Here is a 23,212-nt window from a genome sequence, read left to right as displayed (position 1 = left end):
AGATTTTAGCAAGCATTTAACAAAGGATCCCATAGTATCCTTATAGACAAAATGAAAAGATAGGAACTAGATTATAGCAACATTTGGTGCCTTGGGAACAGATTGAATGACCTGACCCAAATAGTAATGATTAATAAATTAGTGTTAACCTGGAAGTCTATACTGTGGTACCAAAAGCCTTCCTATTTTGTTCTATTTTATCCAACATTTGAGTAAATGGTTTAGAGGAAGTTATGGAAAGTATGTTTATTTAATTTGTGGATGATACAAAGTTGAGGCAGACAGTTGGATGACAGAACTGTGGTCTTAAAGTTGCAACAGTCTAGAATAAGGAGCTAAATATAATAAAATGAAATTTAATAGGGATGAAAATAAAGTCCTTTGTATTTTTAAAAAATGAACTGCATAAGTATAAAATGGGGGAAAACATATTAAAAAGATGTTGAGTTTTTAGTGGATTGTAAATTCGGTGATGTGACATAGCAGCCCAAAAGACCATTTTAATCTTAGGCTGCCTTAAAGCAATAAGCTACTCAGAAAGGCTATTCTACAATTATACTCTAGTCAGATCAAATCTGTAATATTGTGTTTAGTTCTTTGCATTTCATTTTGAGGAAATTGATAAGCCAGAACTCATTCTAAGTAGGGTGACCAAGATGATAAGGGGGATTCTAAACCATGCTATAGGAAGATTGGTTGAAGGAATTGGGACTATTTAGCCTGTAGAAGAGAAGACTTGGGAGTAGAAGGATAAGCTATGGTGTGGTTGGTTTCAAATAGTTGAATGAATATTAGACAGAAGAGTGAGTGAATTTGTCTTGCTTGGTCCCAAAGGTCAAGATTAGGAGCAATAAGTAGAATTTGAAGAAAGGCAGATTTTGGCTAATAAGGAACAACTTCCCAACAATTAGATGTGTCCACAAGTGGAATGATCTGTTGCTGAAACTCATGTTTCTCCATGATTAGGGGTCTTCACATGGAAGCTTGGAACCCAATCTTCCATTTGAGAGAATTTCTGCTCAGGTATTTTATTAGATGAATTCTGAAGTCCCTTTAACTCTGATATTCTGTAATTGTACACATTATGCCTACTTGAGTAGAGTTGTTTATTAGCATGTTGAGTTAATACTATCATAGAAAATGAATAAGCAGTTATTAAAAATGTACTTAGGGGGCAGCTGGGTGGTATAGTGGATAAAACACTGGCTCTGGATTCAGAAGGACCTGAGTTCAAATCCTACCTCAGACACCTGACATTTACTAGCTATGTGACCCTGGGCAAGTCACTTAACCCTCATTGCCCTGCAAAACAAAGAAAGAAAGAAAGAAAGAGAAAGACAGAAAGAAAGAGAACGAAAGAAAGACAGAAAGAAAGAAAGAGAAAGAAATGTATTTAGGAACAACACAAGACAAAATTTAGATTTCTCAGGCAATTCTTCAAATGTATTGAGATAGATATATGTCCTAAAAATGCAAAAGAGAAGCAAATGTAACAGAGAAATGCAAAATGCAGAGAAAGAGCACCAGCCCAATTGTATATGGAATTTCAAAAAATTTGACAATAATCAGAGATACTTTGTAATTTCATTGAGGGCAACAATAGATGAAAGGGGAAAGTGTATTAGAATGACTGACCACCAATCAGGCTTCTCTGCCTTGAATTCCCTAACAATATCTCCCTCACCCCTCCAACCTTATGCCAAAGCACTACACACTTTGGAGTTTGTAGAGGGAGAATAAAATGACAGGAAGCTTTTAAAGGAAAAAAGACAAAGTGATATAAGAAAAAAGAAAACAGAAGATAGGAGGAGAAGAAAAAAAGAGGAGAAAGTATTATGGAGTGATTTTCAATTGTTCAGAAATGGGAAAATTATATTAAAGACTTCAAATGAAGAACTAAAGCCCTGCCAGACATCCCTTCCTTTCAACACCAGTTTGGGGGGCAGTAGACTTTCAGAAAGAATGACATGTATTTTACCTTATTCATGGTGTGTGCATTCTGTTTTGCAAGCACCATGTCCATAGAGTCACTCAGTTTCTTGAATTGAAAGTTGCTAGGATGCTGACGGTATTTCCTGTCACTTGCATATTCAGTAGCTTTCTTGGCCTTCTCCACTTCCAGAGAACCAGCTGGACTCCAGCCAACGCCTTTGTACCATTCGTTGTAATCCTGTTTATATTCATTCTATAAAGAGAAGAAACAGATTCTACCTTACCTTACTCACTCTTTGTTGGGAGCATTTGTCTGCTGAAAAAGAAAAACGCAATCTCTTTTCCCATCTTGGGACTAACAATCAACAACCCAAAAGGAAACACAGACTTACATCACTTTGAATACGATTCATATTCCTGGACAATTCAATGTTCATTGCATCAGGAAGAAGGATGTATTTGTGAATAAGGTGCTTGTAGGCAGTGTTGCTTATATTGGCTTGGGCATCCCTGGCTGCTATGACACTGAGCATGTCAGCGGGAGTATGATAGCTGGTCTTGGTATTTTCATAGTTTTTCTTGTATTCCCGTTCAGATTGCATTTTAGCCACTTGCATGTAGTGGACTAGTTTGGGGTCATCTTGAAGACTACGGAAACCAACCATCTTCCCTTTGTCCTTTTCGTAATTATATTTGTATTTATACTGTGAAGAAAATAAGAAGAAGATTATGTCAAAGAACTCCTCGAATAAAAATCAAGGCAAAAAGGATATTAAACAGTACTAATTCACAGGATTATGGATTTAATTTTGATATCATCTAGTCCCTAGCTTCTTAAACTTTGGGTTGTGACCCTATATGGGATAATGTAATTGAATGTGGGGGTTGCAAAAAGTTTGGCAACAGTAAAAGGTTATGTATACCTATTTTATATACCTATATACCTGGGTTCACATATAAATTTCTTGGGCAAAAAGTGATCACAAGTGGAAAATATTTAAGAAGCCCTGATCTAATCTCCCCACTCCTGCACACACACATTTTACAGATGGGAAAACAGGTTTGTAGAGATTACATGACTTGCTCAGCATCATGAAAGTAGTACATGGCAAACCTGCAATTCAAACTCAGGGCCTCTAACTCTAAGTCCAGGGTTCTTTATGCTATATATAATGACTCCTATGCATAAAAGAAAAGTAGGGTTTGTCCAATTGATTGTTGTTCTGAAAAATCTTAATCAGTGCAACTGAATGATGAGTAAGGACCTGTTCTTGAGGAATGAATTCATGGGCTGTGCAAGGTCACCAACCTCATTCTCTCTTTAAGAACCATCTGGGTCCAGTGGCATATCAAGAACACCAGAGAACAGACCCAAATGTTTAAGGCAATTGGGGTTAAGTGATTGCCTAGGATCATAGAGTTAGTAAGTGTCTGAAGTGAGATTTGAGCTCAGGTCCTCCTGACTCCAGGGCCAGTGCTTTTTCTACTGTGCCACCTAGCTGCCCATAGATTCATCATAGAAAGATTACAAGACAGTACTTTGCTGTATCCACTGACAAGATAGATTCAGAGGACCCATCTAATGCTCTTGTCAGCAAGCACATTGTCACTTTATTGTTTCTGGAAGTTAACCTTAACGAAGTGTGCTTGCATGGGAAACAAAACCCCAGGTGACTGTTTCCATTCAGACTTACATCACTAGCAATATCTCTAGAAGCTTTGGCAGCAGTGATAGGAATTGCATCAGTTCTGAGATCATATCCCTTCTTCCTCCCCTCTTCCAAGGAAAGTTTGTATATTTTCTGTAAAGAGAAACACAAGGACATAAAAGGAATATTAGTGGTTAGATCAGAAACCAGGTCTTCTGCCAAGCTAATTCTCTCCACTTACTGTACTGATATCATACATCCAAGTAAAAATTAAAGAACAGAAAGAGCAAGATCCATATTTTCATATGGATATGTTTTCATATATATGTTTTAGTTGGTTCTTTTAAATATATGGAATTCTGTGACCATAAGAGAACATCAGTGTGGAAGGAATCTCACCCAAGGAAAAGTTTTTTGGGAGAGAAAAAGTACATACTAATTCCAGTTAGGCAAAGAAAAGAAAAATAAAACACCCAATATTATAATCTAAGTAAGACATTTCCTCATCCTAGGTTCTTATAATGATTCTGCTTTCCTTCCCTACCTGAGAATTTCACACAAGTGAGTCTCCACAAACTCAAAAGAAACAAAAGCTCAGGCTTATACCTCCTTTTCTCTTTCATTCCTTTCCTGCTGTCAGTGTCCCTGCTTAGTCTTGAAGGAAATACAGCCACAGATTCCTATTGTAGCACCCTGTAATGCTGACACTGCTTCAGAGTTTTAGACCTCTGAATACCTAGGCCCCACCCCATCAACAATTTTGAGTAAGAATCCAGGATGAAAAAGGATGGGGCTTTCGATTTTATGCCAGGAATGTTATTATTTTTATTAGACACTAAAGTCTGTCCTGAGAGTTGAATGCCTCCCTTTAGTTTTATATCCTCATAGCATTACCTGAGCATAGTGACATGCATGTAACAGATGCTCAATAAATATTTGCTAATCTAATGAATAAAAGAATGGATTTTTTTTTTGGTGGGGCAATGGGGGTTAAGTGACTTGCCCAGGGTCACACAGCTACTAAGTGTCAAGTGTCTGAGGCCAGATTTGAACTCAGGTACTCCTGAATTCAGGGCCGGTGCTTTATCCACTGCGCCCCCTAGCTGCTCCCAGAAGAATGGATTCTAATGGCAGGGATACATATACTTACATCACTCATGTTAATTGCATTTGCTTTTGCCAAAACAATCTGAGGGTGATCAGGCATGATGTGAACTTTGGTCTTATCTGCTTCCCAAGCTTGTTTGTAGAGATGCTAGAAAACCCCAAAATAATGAAGTTAGAACCAAATCCCAGAGAAAATTGATCAATGCTGTAACAAACCATGATTCTAGAGGACCAAAGATGAAACATGATTTCCACTTCCTGAAATAGATGTGATGGATTCAAGATGTAAATTTTGGGCATGCCCAATGTGGGAATTTGCCTTGCACCATTTGTTACAAGGGTTACCACCCCCTTCTTTCTATATATATCTATATCATCTATCTTTATCTCCTTTTTCCTCTCTTTCCTTCCCTCCATCCATCCTTCCTTCTCTTCCTTCCTTCTTTTGTTTTGTTTAATAAGAGAGGAAGGAGATAAAAGTTTGGAAGTAGAGAAAATGTAATGCTTAATTTAAATAATAGTAAAATAAAATTTTAAAAGACTCCAGAAATTTCACCTTGTTTAGTCACATACAGTAGCTACTGCTTCAAGAACTTAATTTTAACAGAACAATTGAATTAACTCTTTTGAAGTGAAAAGATGAACAGAACTACACTAGATGAGATCAGGAGGCCAGGAGCTTCACTCCAGCTATGGCACTAACTCATGATCTTACTTTGGTAAACCACCTTGCTCCTATGTGCCTCAATTTTCTTATCTATAAAATGAGGGGGTTGATTTAGATCTCAAATATCCCAGATAGCACTGACCTTTCATTTCTAGCCCTTGTGTCATACCCTAAAAATGCAACCACTAAAGATGTGAAAGGTGAAAGGAGACCTCTTGCTCATCAATGGGAAGGATTTCCTGGTCCTTTTTGACAATTATGGGCATTTTAGAACTTCTAGTCCTGAAATAGGAATGGAAGTCTGAAAATTATCTATTAGGTCAATGTTCTTCTAAGAGACACAATTTAGCTTTTCTTGTCTAAAAAGGATCATGATTCTGTAGAACTGATGGAAGAGGTAATAAAGATATGGTGCTGTGTCTCTAGGTTCTAGAATGGGCCCTCACTATTTCTGCTTATTGAGTGTTCTGGGGTGTGTTTTGGTATGACTATAGGGCTCCCTAGATTGTGACTATATTGGAGCAGTTCCGTTGGAAAGGGCCTGGCCGCAGCACGCCAACATCTGCACATCTGTCATAGGGCCCACTGGTCCTACCTCACAAACTGATATTCAGCTCCTACAGCAACAAGTCAGTCCTAGTTTATGCAGGGTTGGTATGGTTGTTGTCCTTTGTGTTTGAAGAGGGCCAAAATGACATCACTGTGTCTGGATTTAAGGTAGAGTGTCCAACTGTGACTGATCAAACCAATACGAGCTCTGAAGGCTCTAGCACAGGTCGGCCACAGATAGTCCACATGAGCATTTGGAGAGGAGATGTCTCTAAATATGCACATCTCACTTTTTTGATTGCCTGGCATTCCCTAGGCATTTTCTTGCATCGCTAAGATGGAGGATTTATATACAGCTCAGTGCTATTTCCCAAGCTTAATTAACTGTCACTGAGACTTGCTTCACCAAGTTGAAGAGCTACGATTGGTATGAGCTCTTCTGATTGCTTGTTCTATGTTCTTTCTTCTCCCTTTGAATAACTAAATTGTTGAATTATTTACTTACTTCGTTCATAATTTTTGCGTTATTCTGCGCTAGAACCATGCTCATTGAGTCCATCAAAGTAGAATACTTCAAAGTGTCAGGATGCTGGCGGTACTTCTTTTCACTGATGATCTCCATGGCTTTCTTGTTTTTCTCTGCTTCCAGGGAGCAGAGGGGCATCCATCCAATACCTTTCATGAAGTCATCATAGTCAGCTTTGTACTGATTCTTTAAAAAGAAAAAGTGGTAAGGGAGGGAACGAAACAATGATTAGCTTTGTGGACAACATAGAAATAGTGCACATCAACAAGCACAGGATATATAATGGTTAACAGCTTCCATTTTAGTTTTCGAACAATAACATGTTAAAATTCAATCACTGAAAATATTCAGCTTCCATCCTTTTTTTCCACCAAATCAAAAGAGACATCAGATCCTAGCTAGATCTAGAGCTGGAAAAAGATTGAGATATTTCAATCCACATCCCCTGTCCCCATTTTACAGATGAGGAAACTGAGATCCCAAGAAGTTAAGTGACTTACCCAGGGTCACCTAGGGAATAACAGAGCTCAGATTTTAACTCAGGTGTTATCATTTTACCACATTTGGGGTTCTTTTAGTCAGTTTCCTTTTGCAATTATCTTAGAAAGAAAAAGTGATACTCAAATTCAAAGAGAAGATTGTGGGAATTTAATTTCTGAACCATAGTTTCCTAAGATCACAGATTGAGAGCTAGAAGGGACCATCTAGCCCTGTCCCTTCATTCTACAGATGAGAAAACTAAAGCCCAGAGAGGTTAAGTCATCTGCCCATGGTCACACAGGCAATTAAATGGAAGAGCTAATATTTCTCCTCAGGTCCCATGACTCGAAGTTCAGTTCTCTTTTTCATAGTACAATATTCTGCTGAGGGACATTATCCCAAACTAATTCACATCCAGATATTACAAGCAACTTGGTTTATGTATCTTGTCACCTTGAAAGTATCTAGTTTTTAATCAGACTTCAGGCAACCTCTCAGTAGTAGTTCCCCCACCCTACTTCCCAGTCCCTTATAACCCACCATTGCTTTTTAAAAACCTCATAGCTGTTTTGTGGCAAACTAGGCTTTCCCCTCAGCTCTGGCTCTTCCCCTTTGTGGATTGCACTATGTCTGCTTCTGCTTCTGCTTCTGTTTGGATAGCCTATGTCTTGTCAAGCCAAATCTCTCTTTTTATTACTACCTTTAGCCCCAATGGTGTGTAGTTCCTAATTTTAGTCTTTCATCTCCAATGTGGCACAGTGGATGGTACTCTGGGCCTGGAACCAGGAGGACCTGAGTTTAAATGTGACCTCAGACACTTACTGACTGTGTGACAAGTAACTTAATTTCTATTTGCCTCACTCTCCTCAACTATAAAATGGGAATAATAATAGCACCTACCTCCCAAAGATGTTGTGAGGAACGAATGAGGTAATATTTACAAAATGTCTAATAGATAATACTTTGACCTAACAAAGTGACTGGCACATAGTAGGTACTTAAGAAATCTGAACTTCCTTTTCTTTCCTTCTTCCTTTTCTCTTTTTTCTTTCCTTCCTCTCTCTCCCTCTCTTCTTCTCTTTCCTGCCTTTCTCTACCCCTTCCTCCCTTCTTTTTTCTCTCCTTCTCTTCTTCCTTCCCTTTCATTCCTTCATTCTTTCCATCTTTTCTTCTCTCCTTTCTTCTTTCTCCCATACTTAGCAAATAAGTAGCCATGAGTGCTGGGTTCTCTATCTACATGCCTTTCTCTGACTTCACTGGTATAGTTTAGCATAATCTTTCTAATAGCCACTCCTATACAAACAAATATATTTTTACATTTTTTATCCTCTGTTGAGTGCCACAGCAAAATTAGAAAGTCCCTATGTATTATAAAAGTTGAGACAGCATCAGGCCAAGGGAGCAAAGATTATTAGTGACATATTTGCTTTCTTGCTTTTCCTCTTCCTCTGCTGTGTGGCAGTTACTTTCAAAGAATTAAAGGGTCCCTAAGCCAACATGCACAAATTCTTGTGTCTTTCACTTACATCACTCTGGATCTGCATCATATTTTTGGCTAACTCAAAGCTCATGGAATCTGGAAGCATGTTGTATGTGTGGATCAAATGCTTGTAGTTGGTATTGGTAGCCACTTCCTGTGACTTCTTTGCTGCCACAACACTGAGCATGTCCACTGGAGTATGGAATGATGTTTTTGACTTCTCATAGCCTTTCTTGTATTCTCGGTCAGACTGCATTTTAGCCACTTGCATGAAGTGCACTAATTTGGGATCATCTTCAAGGCTCCGGAAGCCAATGTGCTTCCCTTTGGTTTTTTCATAGGCTTGTTTGTACTTGTACTGTGGGCAGAAGGAGAAAGTGGGACAGAGATAATGAATAAGGGAAGAGAACAGGTTCCCATAACCATATGGTGGCTACCATTTAAAAATGTATTTGGTCTCAACTGGTTTAAAATAAGCAAAAGAGGAACCAAATAGAAATAGACTTAAAAAATGATTTCATCTCAAGTTCCCACATTGGCCCCCAAAAGCTGAAAGGACATGAGGAAAAGTGAATTCAGTATGAATCACAGTAATTCAGAAATGAAGGCTGACTCAAGGTGTATAGGCTGGCTGTATACATGTGTGTTAAGAAGAGGCAATAACTAAATAAATTACGACATTTGAATATAAAAGAGTACTACTATGCCATAAGAGAAACCTAGGAAGACTTATATGAACTGATATAACAGACCCAGGAGAAAACTTATACTTTAACTATGACATTGTAAGAATAAAGAACTTTGAAAGAGAAGAATTATAATCAGTATACAAAGATCAACCATTATTCTAAAAGACTGATTATGAAAAATGCTACCTACTACCTGACAGAAAGGTATAGACTAATTATGTAGAATGAGACACACATTTTTTAGATATGGCCAATATGGGAATCTGTTTTGCTTGACTTTGTATATTTTTATGAGAGTTTTGTTTTTCTTTTTTGTTTCCCAGTGGGGGAGGTAGGTGGAAGAGAAGGAAAAGAAATGCTTGTTAATTTTTAAAAATTCCATTAAAATACTTTTTAAAAAAAGATTTATTTTTACTCTGCTATCTACTCATCAGGATAATTTGCTGCCTTAATTTCCCCTAAGAGCACCTTTAGGCCCTGGAAATGTCCTGGTCAGTGGATTCTTGGGTTGAAACTGTAAATGATGCTCTTAGTACTGAGAATTGCCTTGGCAGATCAATGGGAAATAAATTAGAAACTTTTGGAAAAAAATAAAATGGGTTAAAAAGATTCAATTTCTTTCTTAAGTTGTCTAATCAAATGGGATAATGTATATAGAGTGTTTGGAACCTTTAAAATGCTATAAAATGTGTGCTACTATTATTATTTCAAAAGTATATTAAATAATAGGTAACAATTAGAGTCTGCAGGCATTAAAGTGTGTGTTAAATAGATGAGAAATAGGCAGTCTTAGAGAAGACTTGGCCACAATGCATCTGGAGGGACAACTGAGCAAAATTATTCAATTCCTTCAATTTTCTTAGGGGTTATTGCAGAATGAAAATCTCTTCAAGGATAAATAACACCCATGTGTAGAAGGAAAGCAATTCATGATTCACTTAAGCCTGTCTCCTTTTACCACTGACTTTGTACTTGTATCTTAATTAAGGCCCAGTAAGAGAACTTACATCACTGGCAATGTCCCTAGAGGATTTTGCAGCCTGTATTGAGATAGCATCTGGCCTCAGGTCATATCCTTTCTTCTTAGCCTCTTCCCAGCCAGATTTGTAGAGTTTCTAATCCATAAAGAAGGAAAACAAGATAATTTCATTACTCAGGTCAGAAAGTCAATCTTCCCCTTCCCACCCTCTAAAAGATTGATTTGAAAATCAGAAAAGTAGAAAACATGACAGTATGTTGATTGTTGTTTTTTTTTAATTGAAGACTTGAGTGTCCTTTTTTGGCTTTATCTACTTACATCACTCATGGTCACTTGGTTTACTTTGGACAATAGAATATCTGGAGTGTCAGGCATAACATGGATGGTGGTCTTGTCTTTGTTCCATTTCTCAGTGTAGAGCCTCTGCAATGGAAAGATTGGAATATTTTATAGTGAGAAAAACATGAAGAATGACCTCATGAGGAGGATACCAGAAAATAAGATTCATGTACAATTAGGTCCTTGTGGTCTCTACTTGTTTCTGGATGATTTTGATGTTTGCAATATTATGCTTTTATTGGGGAAAAAAATCCTACACTAGAGTGTATCAACAGGAATGCCATACAGAAGAGTCAGAACACAGTCCTCTCACTGAATTGATTCTTGTTAAGGCTCTTTTTATAAAGACCTAAGTATTGTCTGTCCTTTAACTCTGATTTTAGTAAGGACATTAAGGAAATATGGAGGTTCCCAAAGAGAACAGCAGAATGACTAACAACATGCTCTCCAAGCAGAAGGTTAAATGGACTAGTGTCAGTGTTCCTGAAGAGTCCAAGATGAAGGATGCTTTTTAAAACACATTATAAACCAACTTGCTATTTCTTATATTCACAGAGCAACATTACAGGAAAGTGGCATAAATCCAACATTAGGAAACTGGCCCAAATTGCAGCAAGATGAGCAAATCGTCTGGCTTCGTCCCTTTGAGCAACAAAACCATTGTTTTGTGGTTGATCCTGACCACAAAAGTCTGCCTAAATATGTGGTCCTCTTTTAATTAGTCATGGTGCAGAGACAATGACTTATCATTGCTATAAAGAAGAGATGTCTAGTAAGAATCAAGGAAGCAGTCCTTGTGAGCTGGAAGGGATGCTAAAGATCATATGGACCAACACTTGGAAGTTACAGTTGAGACAGCTGTGGTCCAAGGTCACATAGCTAGTAAACAGCAGAACTGAAATTGGAACTCAGGTGTCCTGATTCTTAATCAAGTACTTGTTCCAATGCACCAAGAAAGAGAATGCGTCTAATTGGTAAACTCCTCTACTGCACCAGTGAATTTTTAGACACTGGAATTATTTAATAAAGTCATGGAATTCCCCATCTCCTGGGACTGAAGAGAAAGGTTATTTGAAGATTCTGTTTGATTCTAGAATGTTGGACTTCACCTTGTCCATGGTCAGCTTGTTATTTTTGTTAAGTACTTGTTCCATAGCATCCATGCCATAGGTGAACTTCAGTTTTTCTGGATGTTGGCGGTACTTCTTCTCACTGAGAATCTCTCCAGCTCTCTTTGCTTTCTCTACTTCTAGGGACTCTGCTGGCACCCACCCAATTCCTTTCATCCAGTTGGTGAAATCTGATTTATAAAGATTCTGGAAAACAAAAGGGAAACACCCAGGCAAAAACAATCAGAACTTGGGCTTCTTTCCCTGAATGATTTATTCATTATTGCAAATACAATGGGAACAACCTACTTTCTACTCTCTACTATCTTTGGGAGCATGTGAATAGAACACATATTTGCTACCTAGGAAAATTTACAGCGTCATTTCTTTTTAGTTTTTAATAATACTTCATTGGGGGAAAGAAGAAGAAAAGCTAAGAAGGTTTTTATGAATCAAAATGATTTTTAAAAGACTATTGAATTCATTCAGTAGAGCTAGAAGATAGCCCTCTTCACATGAGCCTCTACTCCCAGAAACATTGGTAATGATATGGAGAGTTGCTGTCTAACATACTCCAAATCTTCCTTTCATTCAGGAGATATAAAATCGTAAGCTTTCAGAGCCAGAAGATACCTTAGACTTCATCTTATCCAATCCCCTCACTTTAAAAATGAGGCAGTTGAGGCTCACAGAATTCTATACATTTATTCCTAAAATGACCATTTTATCCAAGGATTAGCTTAACACATTCAGTCAGGTAGGTATACAGACTGGAGCTGTGATTACCAATGTAAGTTGGCATCTCCTTTGCAACTTGGAGTCTAAGAAAGTTGTGCAGGGCAAAGAGATGTTAAATGACTTGCCCAGGGTCACACAGGTTAAAATCAAGTCTTCCTGACTCTGAGGCCAACTCTTTATCCACTTTTCCATATTACCTATCTGTCAGAATACAGTTTAAATGCATCAAATGCTCTAACTCAGCTTTCATTATCTCTCTGGAAGCAGAGGGGAACGCTGAAAAGCAGGGAATTCCTCAATGAACTCTTGAATCTTGAATCTTGATTACTTGGACCAGATAAATTGCTAGTTTATACATTTTAATAAGTCCACTGATTAATACATACATCACTCTGGATCTGCATGGCATTTCTTGAATGTTCCATATGCAGGGCATCAGGCAAGAGAGTATAATGATGGATTTGCTGTCTGTAGTTGGTGTTGGTAGTGGCTTCCTGGGACTTCTTTGCAGCCACCACACTGAACATATCCAAGGGTATATGATACCTGGTCTTAGTGGCCTCATAACCTTTCTTGTACTCACGGTCTGACTGTATTTTGGCCACATTCATGTAGTGAACCAGTTTAGGGTCATCTTGAAGACTACGGAATCCAACTTGTTTTCCTTTGTCTTTCTCATAGGCCTCCTTATATTTGAACTAGAGGAAAGAGAATGATAATGAAAGCCCCATACATAAATAGTATATATCTCTCTACCAAAAAAAAGTGATAAACTGTAAAATATCATTTACTTAGACTCACTGGGGCAGCTAATCCAGAATGGATTAGGGAAACATCTACACTTGTAACATTTTAAAATAAATATAGTTTAGATGGAAATATATTTTGCATGACTACTCATTTATAAGCTATATCAGAATTGCTTGCCTTCTCAATGAGGAGGGGAGGAGAGGGAGGAAGAGGATTTGGGACTCAAAAAAATTTTAAATGAATGTTAAAAATTATTTTTACATGTACTTGGGGAAAAAGAAAATATTAAATAAAAAAGAAATATAATTTAGTTACTAATAATAACTCAAATAAGTTATAGAATTCTTTACTAGTAGAAGGCCTTAGGGGACCTTCATTAGTCAATGGAGAGAAATTACATATAATTCATATAATACAAATCAAGTATATAAATGCTTGCTGACTGACTGAATAAATGGATGTCTCAAAAGTCTGAGCTGGCCCATCCGAGTATTTTTATAAGCTCCTTCTACAAGTGCACTTATACTATGACTTTGTTCATTCTATTAAAAAATGACTTTCTGGGTAAAACTAAGGCAGCCTATTCCTTGTATAAATGATGGAAAACTTAAATTAGTGATATGCAAATTAATGAATATCCTTCTATTTACCAAATAATTCATTCCACAAAAATAACAGTAAGCATATGACCCATGTTTACCAAATGAGCTAAGGCTAGAGTTCTGTTATTAAAACTATAATTTGTTTCTTTTATTTCAACTTGATTTCACCATAGGGAATTCCACAAATTTCTTCCTGTTCTAGTCCATCTTCCATTTGGCTCTAGCTCAGATCTGATGGTGTCAGATCTCCCTCCTTCTCGATAAACTCCAGTGGCTTCCTATCACCTTCAGGATCAGATATTAAATCCATGGGTTGGCATTCAAAGCCCTTCATAATCTTTTCCCCATTCCTTTCCGGTCTTCTTCCAAGGCATACACCCTGTCCACTTCCAAGTACCTCCCCACACAGTAGTCTGATCTGGTGACAGTGGCCTCCTTGCTATTCTACAAACAATACAGTCCATCTCACAACTCAAGGTATTTTCCTTGACTATCCCCCATCTTGGAATTTTCTCCCCTTTTACCTCCATCTCCTGGCTTTCCTGGCTTCCTTCAAGTCCCAGTTAGAATCCTACATTCTACAGAAAGTTTTTCCTCACCCCTCTTAATTCTAGCACTTAGCACAGTGCCTGGTACCTAGTAAGTTCTATATAAATGTTAGTTATTATTACTATTATTATAGTGCCTTCAATTTGTTGATTATTTCCAATTTATCTTGTATATCTCATTTGTATATACTTGTTTACATGTTGCATTATCTTCCCATTATACTGTGTGTGAGCTCCTTGAGAACTGGGACTATCTTTTATTTTTCATTATATTGGAACTCATTAACACAGTCCCTGGCACATAGTAGGTGCTTAATACATACTTACTGACTGATTTACTGACTTATCATCGTACATTCTTATACAATTCTTGTCCAGTATTGTACATTACTGAGATGTTTCTATTTGAGAATTACACATATTTGAATTTTTCCCACAGTGAAATTTAAATTAGAATATGTACTGACAGTTGACAGTAATAATGATCATGGGAATTCTAAATATTCCACAGTTGAGAAAAAAGCAAAATATATGCTCCAATTCAATTGACCTATGTGATTTTTCAAAAGTAATGCAGTATCAGAAAATACTGGCAATTAATCATAAACTCAAGTGGCAGAGAACATATTGCATGTGACATTTTCATTATCTTGGTGGAAGAGTGTCATTCCTTGAGTAGACCTTTACATACAAAAGAAAGATATAGAAAAGAATAAGTCATTCAAATTATACGTACATCACTAGCAATATTCCTTGAAGCTTTTGCAGCAAGTATTGGAATGGCATCTGGCTTCAAATCATAGCCTTTTTTAAGTGTTTTCTTCCAGTCTGCTTTATAATGAGCCTAAGGAAACAAAAGACAGATTACATTTTGCAAATCTGAAAAATGAGCAAAATAGAATTCCAGCTAGTAGGGACCTGAGAGGTCATTTGCTCCAGTCCCCTCATTTCACAGATGAGGAATCTCTGGCCCAGAGAGTTTGAGAGACTTGTCCCAGTTCACACTATCGTACATGGAAGAACCAGGATTTTAATCTGGATCCTCTGATGTCAGATCTAGATCACCTCCATTAAGGGAATTCAATAAATCATGGGAACCAAGTAGCATTTCTTGACATTTTTTATTAATAAAAAGGAAATGGGTTGACTTTAAAAAAAATAACCATAAGGATGCAGAAAGGGACTAGATCTGGGATTTCAATAGTGTAGTGAATTCATAGATGTGGAGAAGCCCTTGGCCAAAGCAAGTGGGCACATTCTTTGCAAGTTTTAGTCTTAAAGAGTTCCCAAAACACATAGAAGTGATTTGCCCTCTCTGCTCCAGGCAATGCTCTTAAAGAGCCATTTTAAATTACACTTGAGTTTCTTCTGGTCTTGATTTTGTTTTCAAACGGGGATTTTTCATCCTAGAAAAAAATGCTATGGTAGCAATTTAAATAATTTTTAATGAGTAAGATTGGCCCAGATTCAAAAATTGACTATATGACCTTCAGTTCTACTGAGGAAGGGATGTATAAAAATTACATTTTACTCTCAGATTAGGTATCAAGAATAATAGTTCCTGACTACTATTGAGTGTTACTGTTGACTGAGTGTTAAATACTTAGGGTAGAGGAGAGGTATCACTTCCTTTGCAAGTCTCTAAAGACAAAAAAACTCTCAGCCTTTCTGTAAAAGTGTGGTTCTGCCTGAAGTTGGTGAGATACAAACAATTAGTTATTACTCAGAGGTCCACCCCCTCTAGCCCTTTGATTCTATGGTTTAGACTTGATTTTAAAATCCAGGTTCCCATATTTGGGCCTTAGAGTTCCCAATATGTAAACTTAACAGCACTTAGGGTGAGAAGAATCACATGATCAATCAATAAATCCAAACTAAGCCATAATTAAATCAACAGCATTCTAAGTACTCACATCACTCATGTTGAGAGCATTGACCTTGGCTTGAATAAATTGAGGCAATTCTGGGTCCAGAGTGTATTTGTGTTTCATTTTCTCCCCTTCTACTTTGTAGTTCAACTAAAAAGAAAAGAGATAACATCAAGCACTTCATACAATGCATAGCTCATTGGCTTCACAACATCTTAACAAATACTTGGTATTATTTATACTTTGCTCTGGGGGGTCTAAGGGCATATACCAGTGGTTCTCAAAGAGTGGCCGTGGGGGACTTCAAGGAGTCCCTGAAATCCTTTCGAGGGTTCCTTAAGGTTAAAACTATTTTATAGTAATCCTATGATGCTTTCATTTCAAATATAATAAATATTGATAGATATACAATATAAACCAAAGTTCAATAATTTTTAAGAGTGCGAAAAGATCCTGAGACCAAAATGTCTGAGAATCACGGGTCTAAGCTACTCAAGGGTAAGTGTCCAATAGACATATTTTGCAGCCAGTTGGAAAAGTATGATATGGAACTATATTTATCAGTGTGAAGTTAGAAAAGAATATTATTACTTTAATTCCCACTCATCTGTGATAGTAGGGAGAAAGTAAGAATATAGGACAATTAAGCATACAAATCTCCAAACCTGATTTAAAAAAAAATTCATTTCAGTATGCCCATCCGTTAAGATTCTTTTTTTATTTTATTTTTTAATTTATGGAAAGTTAGGTGCAAAATGGATAATTTCAATTACATTAAATTTTAAAGTTTTTGTACAAATAAAACAAATATAGCCAAAGTCAGAAGGAAAGCAGAAAACTGGGAACATATCTCCGTAGACAGTATATCAGATAAAGGTCTCCTATCTAAAATATATAAAGAACTTTGTCAAATCCTTTAAGATTCTTATAAGAGCTACTAAAAATCTTCAGAACTGATGGACATGGCTTTCCTCCTTTATGATTTCCACTCTCTACTCTCTGGTAGAGGTATTAATGAGTATTAAAATGGACAAAGAGCATGCAGGAAGATAGCAAAGGGAGATGAGGAAAGTACTTGAATAACCAATACAAGTATTAACAATAATGATAACAATAGTAATAATAATTGGAATAAAAATAGCTCACAAGCACTTTTTCATAACAATTCTATGAGGTAAGTAACACAAATAATATTATCTCCATTTTCAAATAAGAAAACTGAGGGAAAGAAAAATGAAATAACTTCCTACATCTTGATTATAGTGATAAAATGTCTGGTTAACATCACATGGGAAATATAGGACATTTAATTTTAAAATTAGAGAAATAATACATATTTGCTAAATGGAACTCAATTTTGAGACAAAGAGAATGATTGCACCTTTAGTTGTAAATAATTGCTAGGTGTGATGGTAGAGGCCTGCAATCCCTTTTACCTGAATCTGCCACCAAAACAGTTAGTCCCCAAGAATCAGGGGCAGGGCGAGGGGAGAAGGAGTTAGGCCAGGATCAGGTTGCCTAAGGAAGGGCAAATTGGCCATGGTCAGAAATGCAAGTCAATGCTTCCAGTGTGAATAGAGTGGAATTGAACTCCATTCCTAGCCTGGGTGAGAAAGGGACACCCAGTCTTTAAAAAAAAAAAAAAAGGAAACAGTTTTGTTCTATGAGAAGGCCTTTTCCAGATCCTTAAGGTATTGTAGAACAGTCATGGAAAACAGCACTAAGACCCATCAAAGCACACTGAGGCCTGGAAGAATCATTTTACTTCATAGAAAAAAGATAGTTAACTTGAGATGGAGTCAAGTGTGATAATAATGTTTTTGTCTATTAGATATTTAGGCGAAAGGGGCTCAAAGCTTTCAGGACCTGTCAAATAGTTTTCTTTGAACTTTTGTTTTTCTGTCAGTAGACTCTGCAATATGTTGTGTGAATTCCCTCAGCTCCTCATGCTCAAACTCCAAGCTGCTTCAAAAGGGAAATATTTTCATTTCAGTTTTGATAGCATTTCTCCCCTGTTTGCATAAACATTCCCTCAACATTGGGAAGCTCTTTCTTAGTTCTCCTAAAATTAAACAGTTCCTACTGCAGAATGGTATGGTAGCGTGACCTGAGGTCTTAATCAGTAGTGAGCACTTTTAAAAAGAGCATTTTGTTCAGTAACTAGTGTGCACACTTGTGAAATGAAACTGCTTACATCACTCAGCTGCTTTGTATTTTGCTGAGCCAAGACCATGCCCATGGAGTCTGGCACACTTGTGAATTTGATCGTGTCTGGGTGTTGTCGATATTTTCTTTCACTTAAAGCCTCCCCGGCTTTCTTGGCTTTTTCAACCTCCAGAGAACCAATAGGGATCCAGCCAATGCCTTTGAAGAAGCTGTTGTAATCTTCTTTATATGCATTCTATAAAAGAGAAATTTCATGTGAGAAAATATCACAGACAATAGTGAAAGAATGTTTCTGAAACCCACCATTCTGCCCAGGTGAAAGGCATGTTATGAAGAACCCATCTACAGTGGTTTGATTTCATGACTATACTTGGTCTGTATGAAGATTCTGATGTATGCTTAGAAATGAGAAATTATCACTTTCCAAGGCCAAAAGAGAGTACTTAATTAATTTCCTACATTAACAAAAAATGTGTACATTTCCTAATGGTGCAGCTCTCCAGATCAATCAAGTATACTATCAAGTCTTTGATTTCCCATTTAGCCATTTGGTGACTCAGAAATGCACACAAAATGAGAACTTGACTTTGAGTTTGAAAACAAGAATTAAACTACCTGTCTTGATTTCAGTAATGTTTTCTATTACACTGATATTCCAACATCAAGAGAGCCATTCAAAACCTCCAGATTCATAGTTCTTTATCTCATTTCTTCTGTAACACCAAATCTTGGATTACCTTAAACTTTTCATGATAATGGAGGGTCAGAAACTAATTAGCTTTTACAACTAATGAGATATAATCTTCTCTTTTACTTATAAGATCACTAAAGAGAAAAATGCCCACTGTTATGAAGAGAGCAAAAAAAAAAAAGCCAATGGAAATAGGCCATGTGCTCCAGCCTTGAAGCTTTTTTTTACTTATAGTCATTTTTTTTCCATCAATATCAGTTCTTTATTTGGATGTGGATAGTATGTTTCATCCATAGTCCTTTAAAATTACCCATTTTCTAACTTGCATTATAGTTATTTTTGTTTTTTTATTTTATTTATTTATTTTCCATTACATGTAAAGATAGTTCTCAACTTTTGTTTATACAAGCTTTCCAATTTCAGATTTTTCTCCCTCCCTCCCCACTTATAGTCATTATTAATAAAATATAGAACTGTGTTAAGATCTCTTAGTGTAATCTGAAGTCAAATACAGAAGGAAAATTGTAGTTAATTAAATGACTAAAATAAATGTCATGGAACTGTTACTCATACATACTTACATCACTCTGAATCTGCATCATATTCCTTGTAAGTTCAAGATTCATGGCATCTGGCAAATAAGTGTAATGGTGTATTGGCTGTTTGTAGTTGACATTGGTGGCAACATCCTGGGCCATTTTAGCGGCAGTGATGCTGACCATATCCTTAGGTGTATGATAGCTAGTCTTGGTATTCTCATAGTTCTTCTTGTATTCACGATCCGACTGCATCTTTGCCACATTCATGAAGTGCACTAACTTGGGGTCATCTTGAAGGCTTCTAAAACCAACATGCTTTCCTTTTGACTTTTCATATGCTTCTTTGTATTTATACTGCAAAAAATGGTAGAGTTATTAGATAGTTACATTACCACATAAGGTAGGCTTGTAACATACCGACACAGAGCAAAATTCAACCTGTGATTGTCTTGTTGGAGGCACTACAAAAAATGCCAGACCAGACAGAAATCTGATTACAACCAACTCCAGAATATTAAAGAGTTGTTCAGTAAATTCTGCACCTGTATTTACTCTTTACTCTGTACCTTGAAGACTATTTGAATGTAAAGACTCTCTGAAGAGAAAAAAACACAAAGACACTTAGAATTACCAAGAATTAGTCCTATGTCTGTGTGTTTTGGTACAGCAGTTTTACAGTGTTTTTTCCCCAGGTTAATCCAATGCTCATCATAGGGATGGGGGAAGGGATTGGGCCCAATATTTCACTAGTATAGGGAATTCCTAAATGAGGCCATTCCCTCTTTGAATACAGACTTCACACTCTCCAAAATCTGCCTGAAGAAGAAAGGTTAAGTGGCTTTCCCTGAGTCATACAGACAGTATGTATGAGGTAAGACTTGAGGCCAGCTCTTCCTGGCTCCAAGGTGACCATACCACCCTGAATGCACCCAGTCTTGTCTAATTTCAAGAACTAAGCAAGGGGGCAGCTAGGTGGTGCAGTGGATAAGGCACTGGCCTGGAGTCAGGAGTACTTGAGTTCAAATCCAGCCTCAGACACTTAACACTTAATAGCTGTGTGACCCTGGGCAAGTCACTTAACCCCAATTGCCTCACTTAAAAAAAAAAAAAAAGAACTAAGCAGACTTGTTAGTACTTGAAAGAAGATTAGGAAACAATCCCTTTCTGGTGGTTTTTGTTTGTTTGTTTTGTTTTGTTTAATGAAAGAGCCTTTAAAGAAATAGCCCAAATGTCAGTCCATCTTTATATTTCCCAAAATATAATATATACTTTCTCTCATCATAAATCCATCTAAAATATGTATATCTCATATACAACATGAGAAAAAAATGTCCCCATGCTCACACTCAAACTATTGGGGGGAATATTTTTATATTTTATCATCAACATGGTTTTATCATTCATTTATGCTACATGTACCATACAACCACTATATGTAAGAAAGTAATAAAAAAGAGGAATCTGCCCATTTCCTTGTTCTCTTTTCTAAATGGCAGATTAAATATTGTGGTATAGTGTGGTGCCAAGGAAAGCTCTAAGGAACTTGTAATGTTTCTAAGAAATGTTTTTCCACTGACAGGAAGATTGCATAGAAAAACAAATGTATATTTTTCAGTTACAGATGATCTGAGCATTTATTTACATGAAACAAAATGATATCATAGGGAAATGTATCCCTTTCCATTTGGCTGTGAGAAATCTATCCATTTTATTTGACACTCTTTACATCTCTCTTGCACAATTATAATGCAGGCAGTCATCCGAATCCAGTATGATAATGCCAGTTTTATTGAAAGTAAAAGTAAAATGTCAGGGAAATATGTCAGTAGAGGGAATTTGCACTATGAATCAGGAGAGCACACTACTGTCAGTTCCATGACAGCATTACCAAGTGGGGTCAACTAAAAGGAATAATAAATAAGGTTTAAAAATGGACAGGTTTTCAAAACGTTAACAATTTTGGGGAAAATTTGAATGATAAATTCAAAATATCACTGCCAATAAAATACCTCTTAAGGAAGTACACATTTAAAATGTTATCTATCACACAAACTTCACCTGAAATTTATACTCACATCACTAGCAATGTTTCTAGAAGCTTTGGCTGCAGCAATTGGAATAGAATCAGCCATCACGTTGGTTCCCTTGGCTATTAAATCATGCCAGTCACGTTTATAACATGCCTGGAAAAGAATTTACAAAAGTGATTGCAGCATTCTAAGTTCTGATCAATCGAAAGTTAATTCTAGACTACTGAGCTGTTTTTTAAAAAAGCAATTAAGTTTTTAATGAATACTATAAAGTGCTCTGTTTATGGCACATTTTTTAAACAAGCAAGTCCCATTTAGGATACTGACCACATCAAGGAAGGCTTATTATGATTTGGACTGATCAAATCATATTTGGAATACTGTGTTCAGTATGGGGCCACCATCTTTTTAAAAGAACATTGACAGAAGAGTGTATGTTCCATAGAAAATGACTAGGATGGTGAAGGGTTTACAATCCATTTCATATAAGGAATAATTGAAAGAACTGGGAGTGTTTCATGTAGAACAAGTTGACAGAATAAACAAGATCACCGACTTGTAATCAAAGATTTCTCTACCTTCAAACCTTAACATGAAGATATATTACATAAGCTAAAGACTAGACCTATTTTGTGAAGTTCCAGAAAGCAGAATTAAGAACAACTAGGGCAAGGAAATATAATTCAATTGAATAAAAGGAAGAACTTTCTGACAATGAGGGTTGTCCAATAATGTAACGGGTTGCCTTGAAAAATAGTGAGTTCTCTGTCACTGGAAATGTTCAGGTAATTGCCAAAGCAATTCCTGGATAAAAGGTGGATTATATTTAAGGACTGTTCTAGTCCTAAAATTTCATGATTTCACTAATGAATTATGTATACATCACACCACTCACAATTCTACTTACATCACTGATATTGTAAGCATTGCATTTGGCCTGAATAAACTGAGGAAGGTCAGGGCTCATGCTGTATTTGTGTTTCATCTCTTCTCCTTTAGCTTTGTATAGGATCTGCAATAAAAACAACACAAAATAAAACTCGATACATGCAAAAGGAAAACTCCCATACAGGCCTATTAAAAGGTGTTAGTCTAATATTCCAACATGTGAATAATTTTTTAAAAGATTAACTATACTCTCTCATGTTTGAGAAGCTTCATCATTTACACATTTTTGAGGGGGGGGGAAGCACATTTCTAGTCCTATAGAAGAAAAATGGAAAGAAAAAACTCTGAGGAAAATAAAATTGTCTTTGTCCCTGGATGAATGAAAAAAAATTAACCTATAACAATTTGTCAAATGGAAAGATATTTCAAAAGTTTGATAAAGTGGTATTAATAACAGAATACATTGAGACCAGAAAGATTTAACCTTTGTCAATTGAATTCTTAACTCTTTAGGATTTTTTTTCTCATAAATACTTGGGTTAAAGCTTCATACTTAATTATAATTTCAACCCCTAAATTACACAATTATTCCTTTTGATAGGAAAGGCATAATATTCAAGATGATAGGACCACAGATTTTGAACTGGAAGATATCTTAGGGCCATGAAGTTCTTCATCTCATAGATAAAGAAATTGAGGCACAGCAAGATTAGGTGACTAGTCCAAAGTAACAAGGTACAAAGTGTCAGAGCCAGGATTGAAGCTAAGTCTTCTGATTTCAAATACAGTCCTCTTTCCATAATGCCATGCTATTATATTTTAGCTTACTATTTACTACTTTTTGGTCTTATGTATGAGCAAAGAGGCACATAAGCCTTCCATATAA

The 23,212-nt window shown here is 36.5% G+C and overlaps 1 protein-coding gene across 1 annotated transcript in view; it reads right to left on the bottom strand.

Annotated features, from left to right (window-relative positions):
- Nucleotides 1–23,212, bottom strand: part of NEB (nebulin) — a 229,466-nt gene that overhangs the window by 150,169 nt on the left and 56,085 nt on the right. Inside the window, 16 exon segments of the mRNA XM_043991344.1 lie at nucleotides 1,979–2,185; nucleotides 2,325–2,636; nucleotides 3,627–3,734; nucleotides 4,732–4,836; nucleotides 6,410–6,616; nucleotides 8,437–8,748; nucleotides 10,087–10,194; nucleotides 10,377–10,481; nucleotides 11,507–11,713; nucleotides 12,631–12,942; nucleotides 14,881–14,988; nucleotides 16,058–16,162; nucleotides 18,207–18,413; nucleotides 19,451–19,762; nucleotides 21,484–21,591; nucleotides 22,346–22,450. Coding sequence (XP_043847279.1) covers nucleotides 1,979–2,185; nucleotides 2,325–2,636; nucleotides 3,627–3,734; nucleotides 4,732–4,836; nucleotides 6,410–6,616; nucleotides 8,437–8,748; nucleotides 10,087–10,194; nucleotides 10,377–10,481; nucleotides 11,507–11,713; nucleotides 12,631–12,942; nucleotides 14,881–14,988; nucleotides 16,058–16,162; nucleotides 18,207–18,413; nucleotides 19,451–19,762; nucleotides 21,484–21,591; nucleotides 22,346–22,450 — 2,928 coding nt within the window.

Source organism: Dromiciops gliroides, chromosome 3 (assembly GCF_019393635.1).
Source record: "Dromiciops gliroides isolate mDroGli1 chromosome 3, mDroGli1.pri, whole genome shotgun sequence".
Taxonomy (NCBI): Eukaryota; Metazoa; Chordata; class Mammalia; order Microbiotheria; family Microbiotheriidae; genus Dromiciops; species Dromiciops gliroides.
This window is presented reverse-complemented; position numbering and strand designations above follow the sequence as displayed.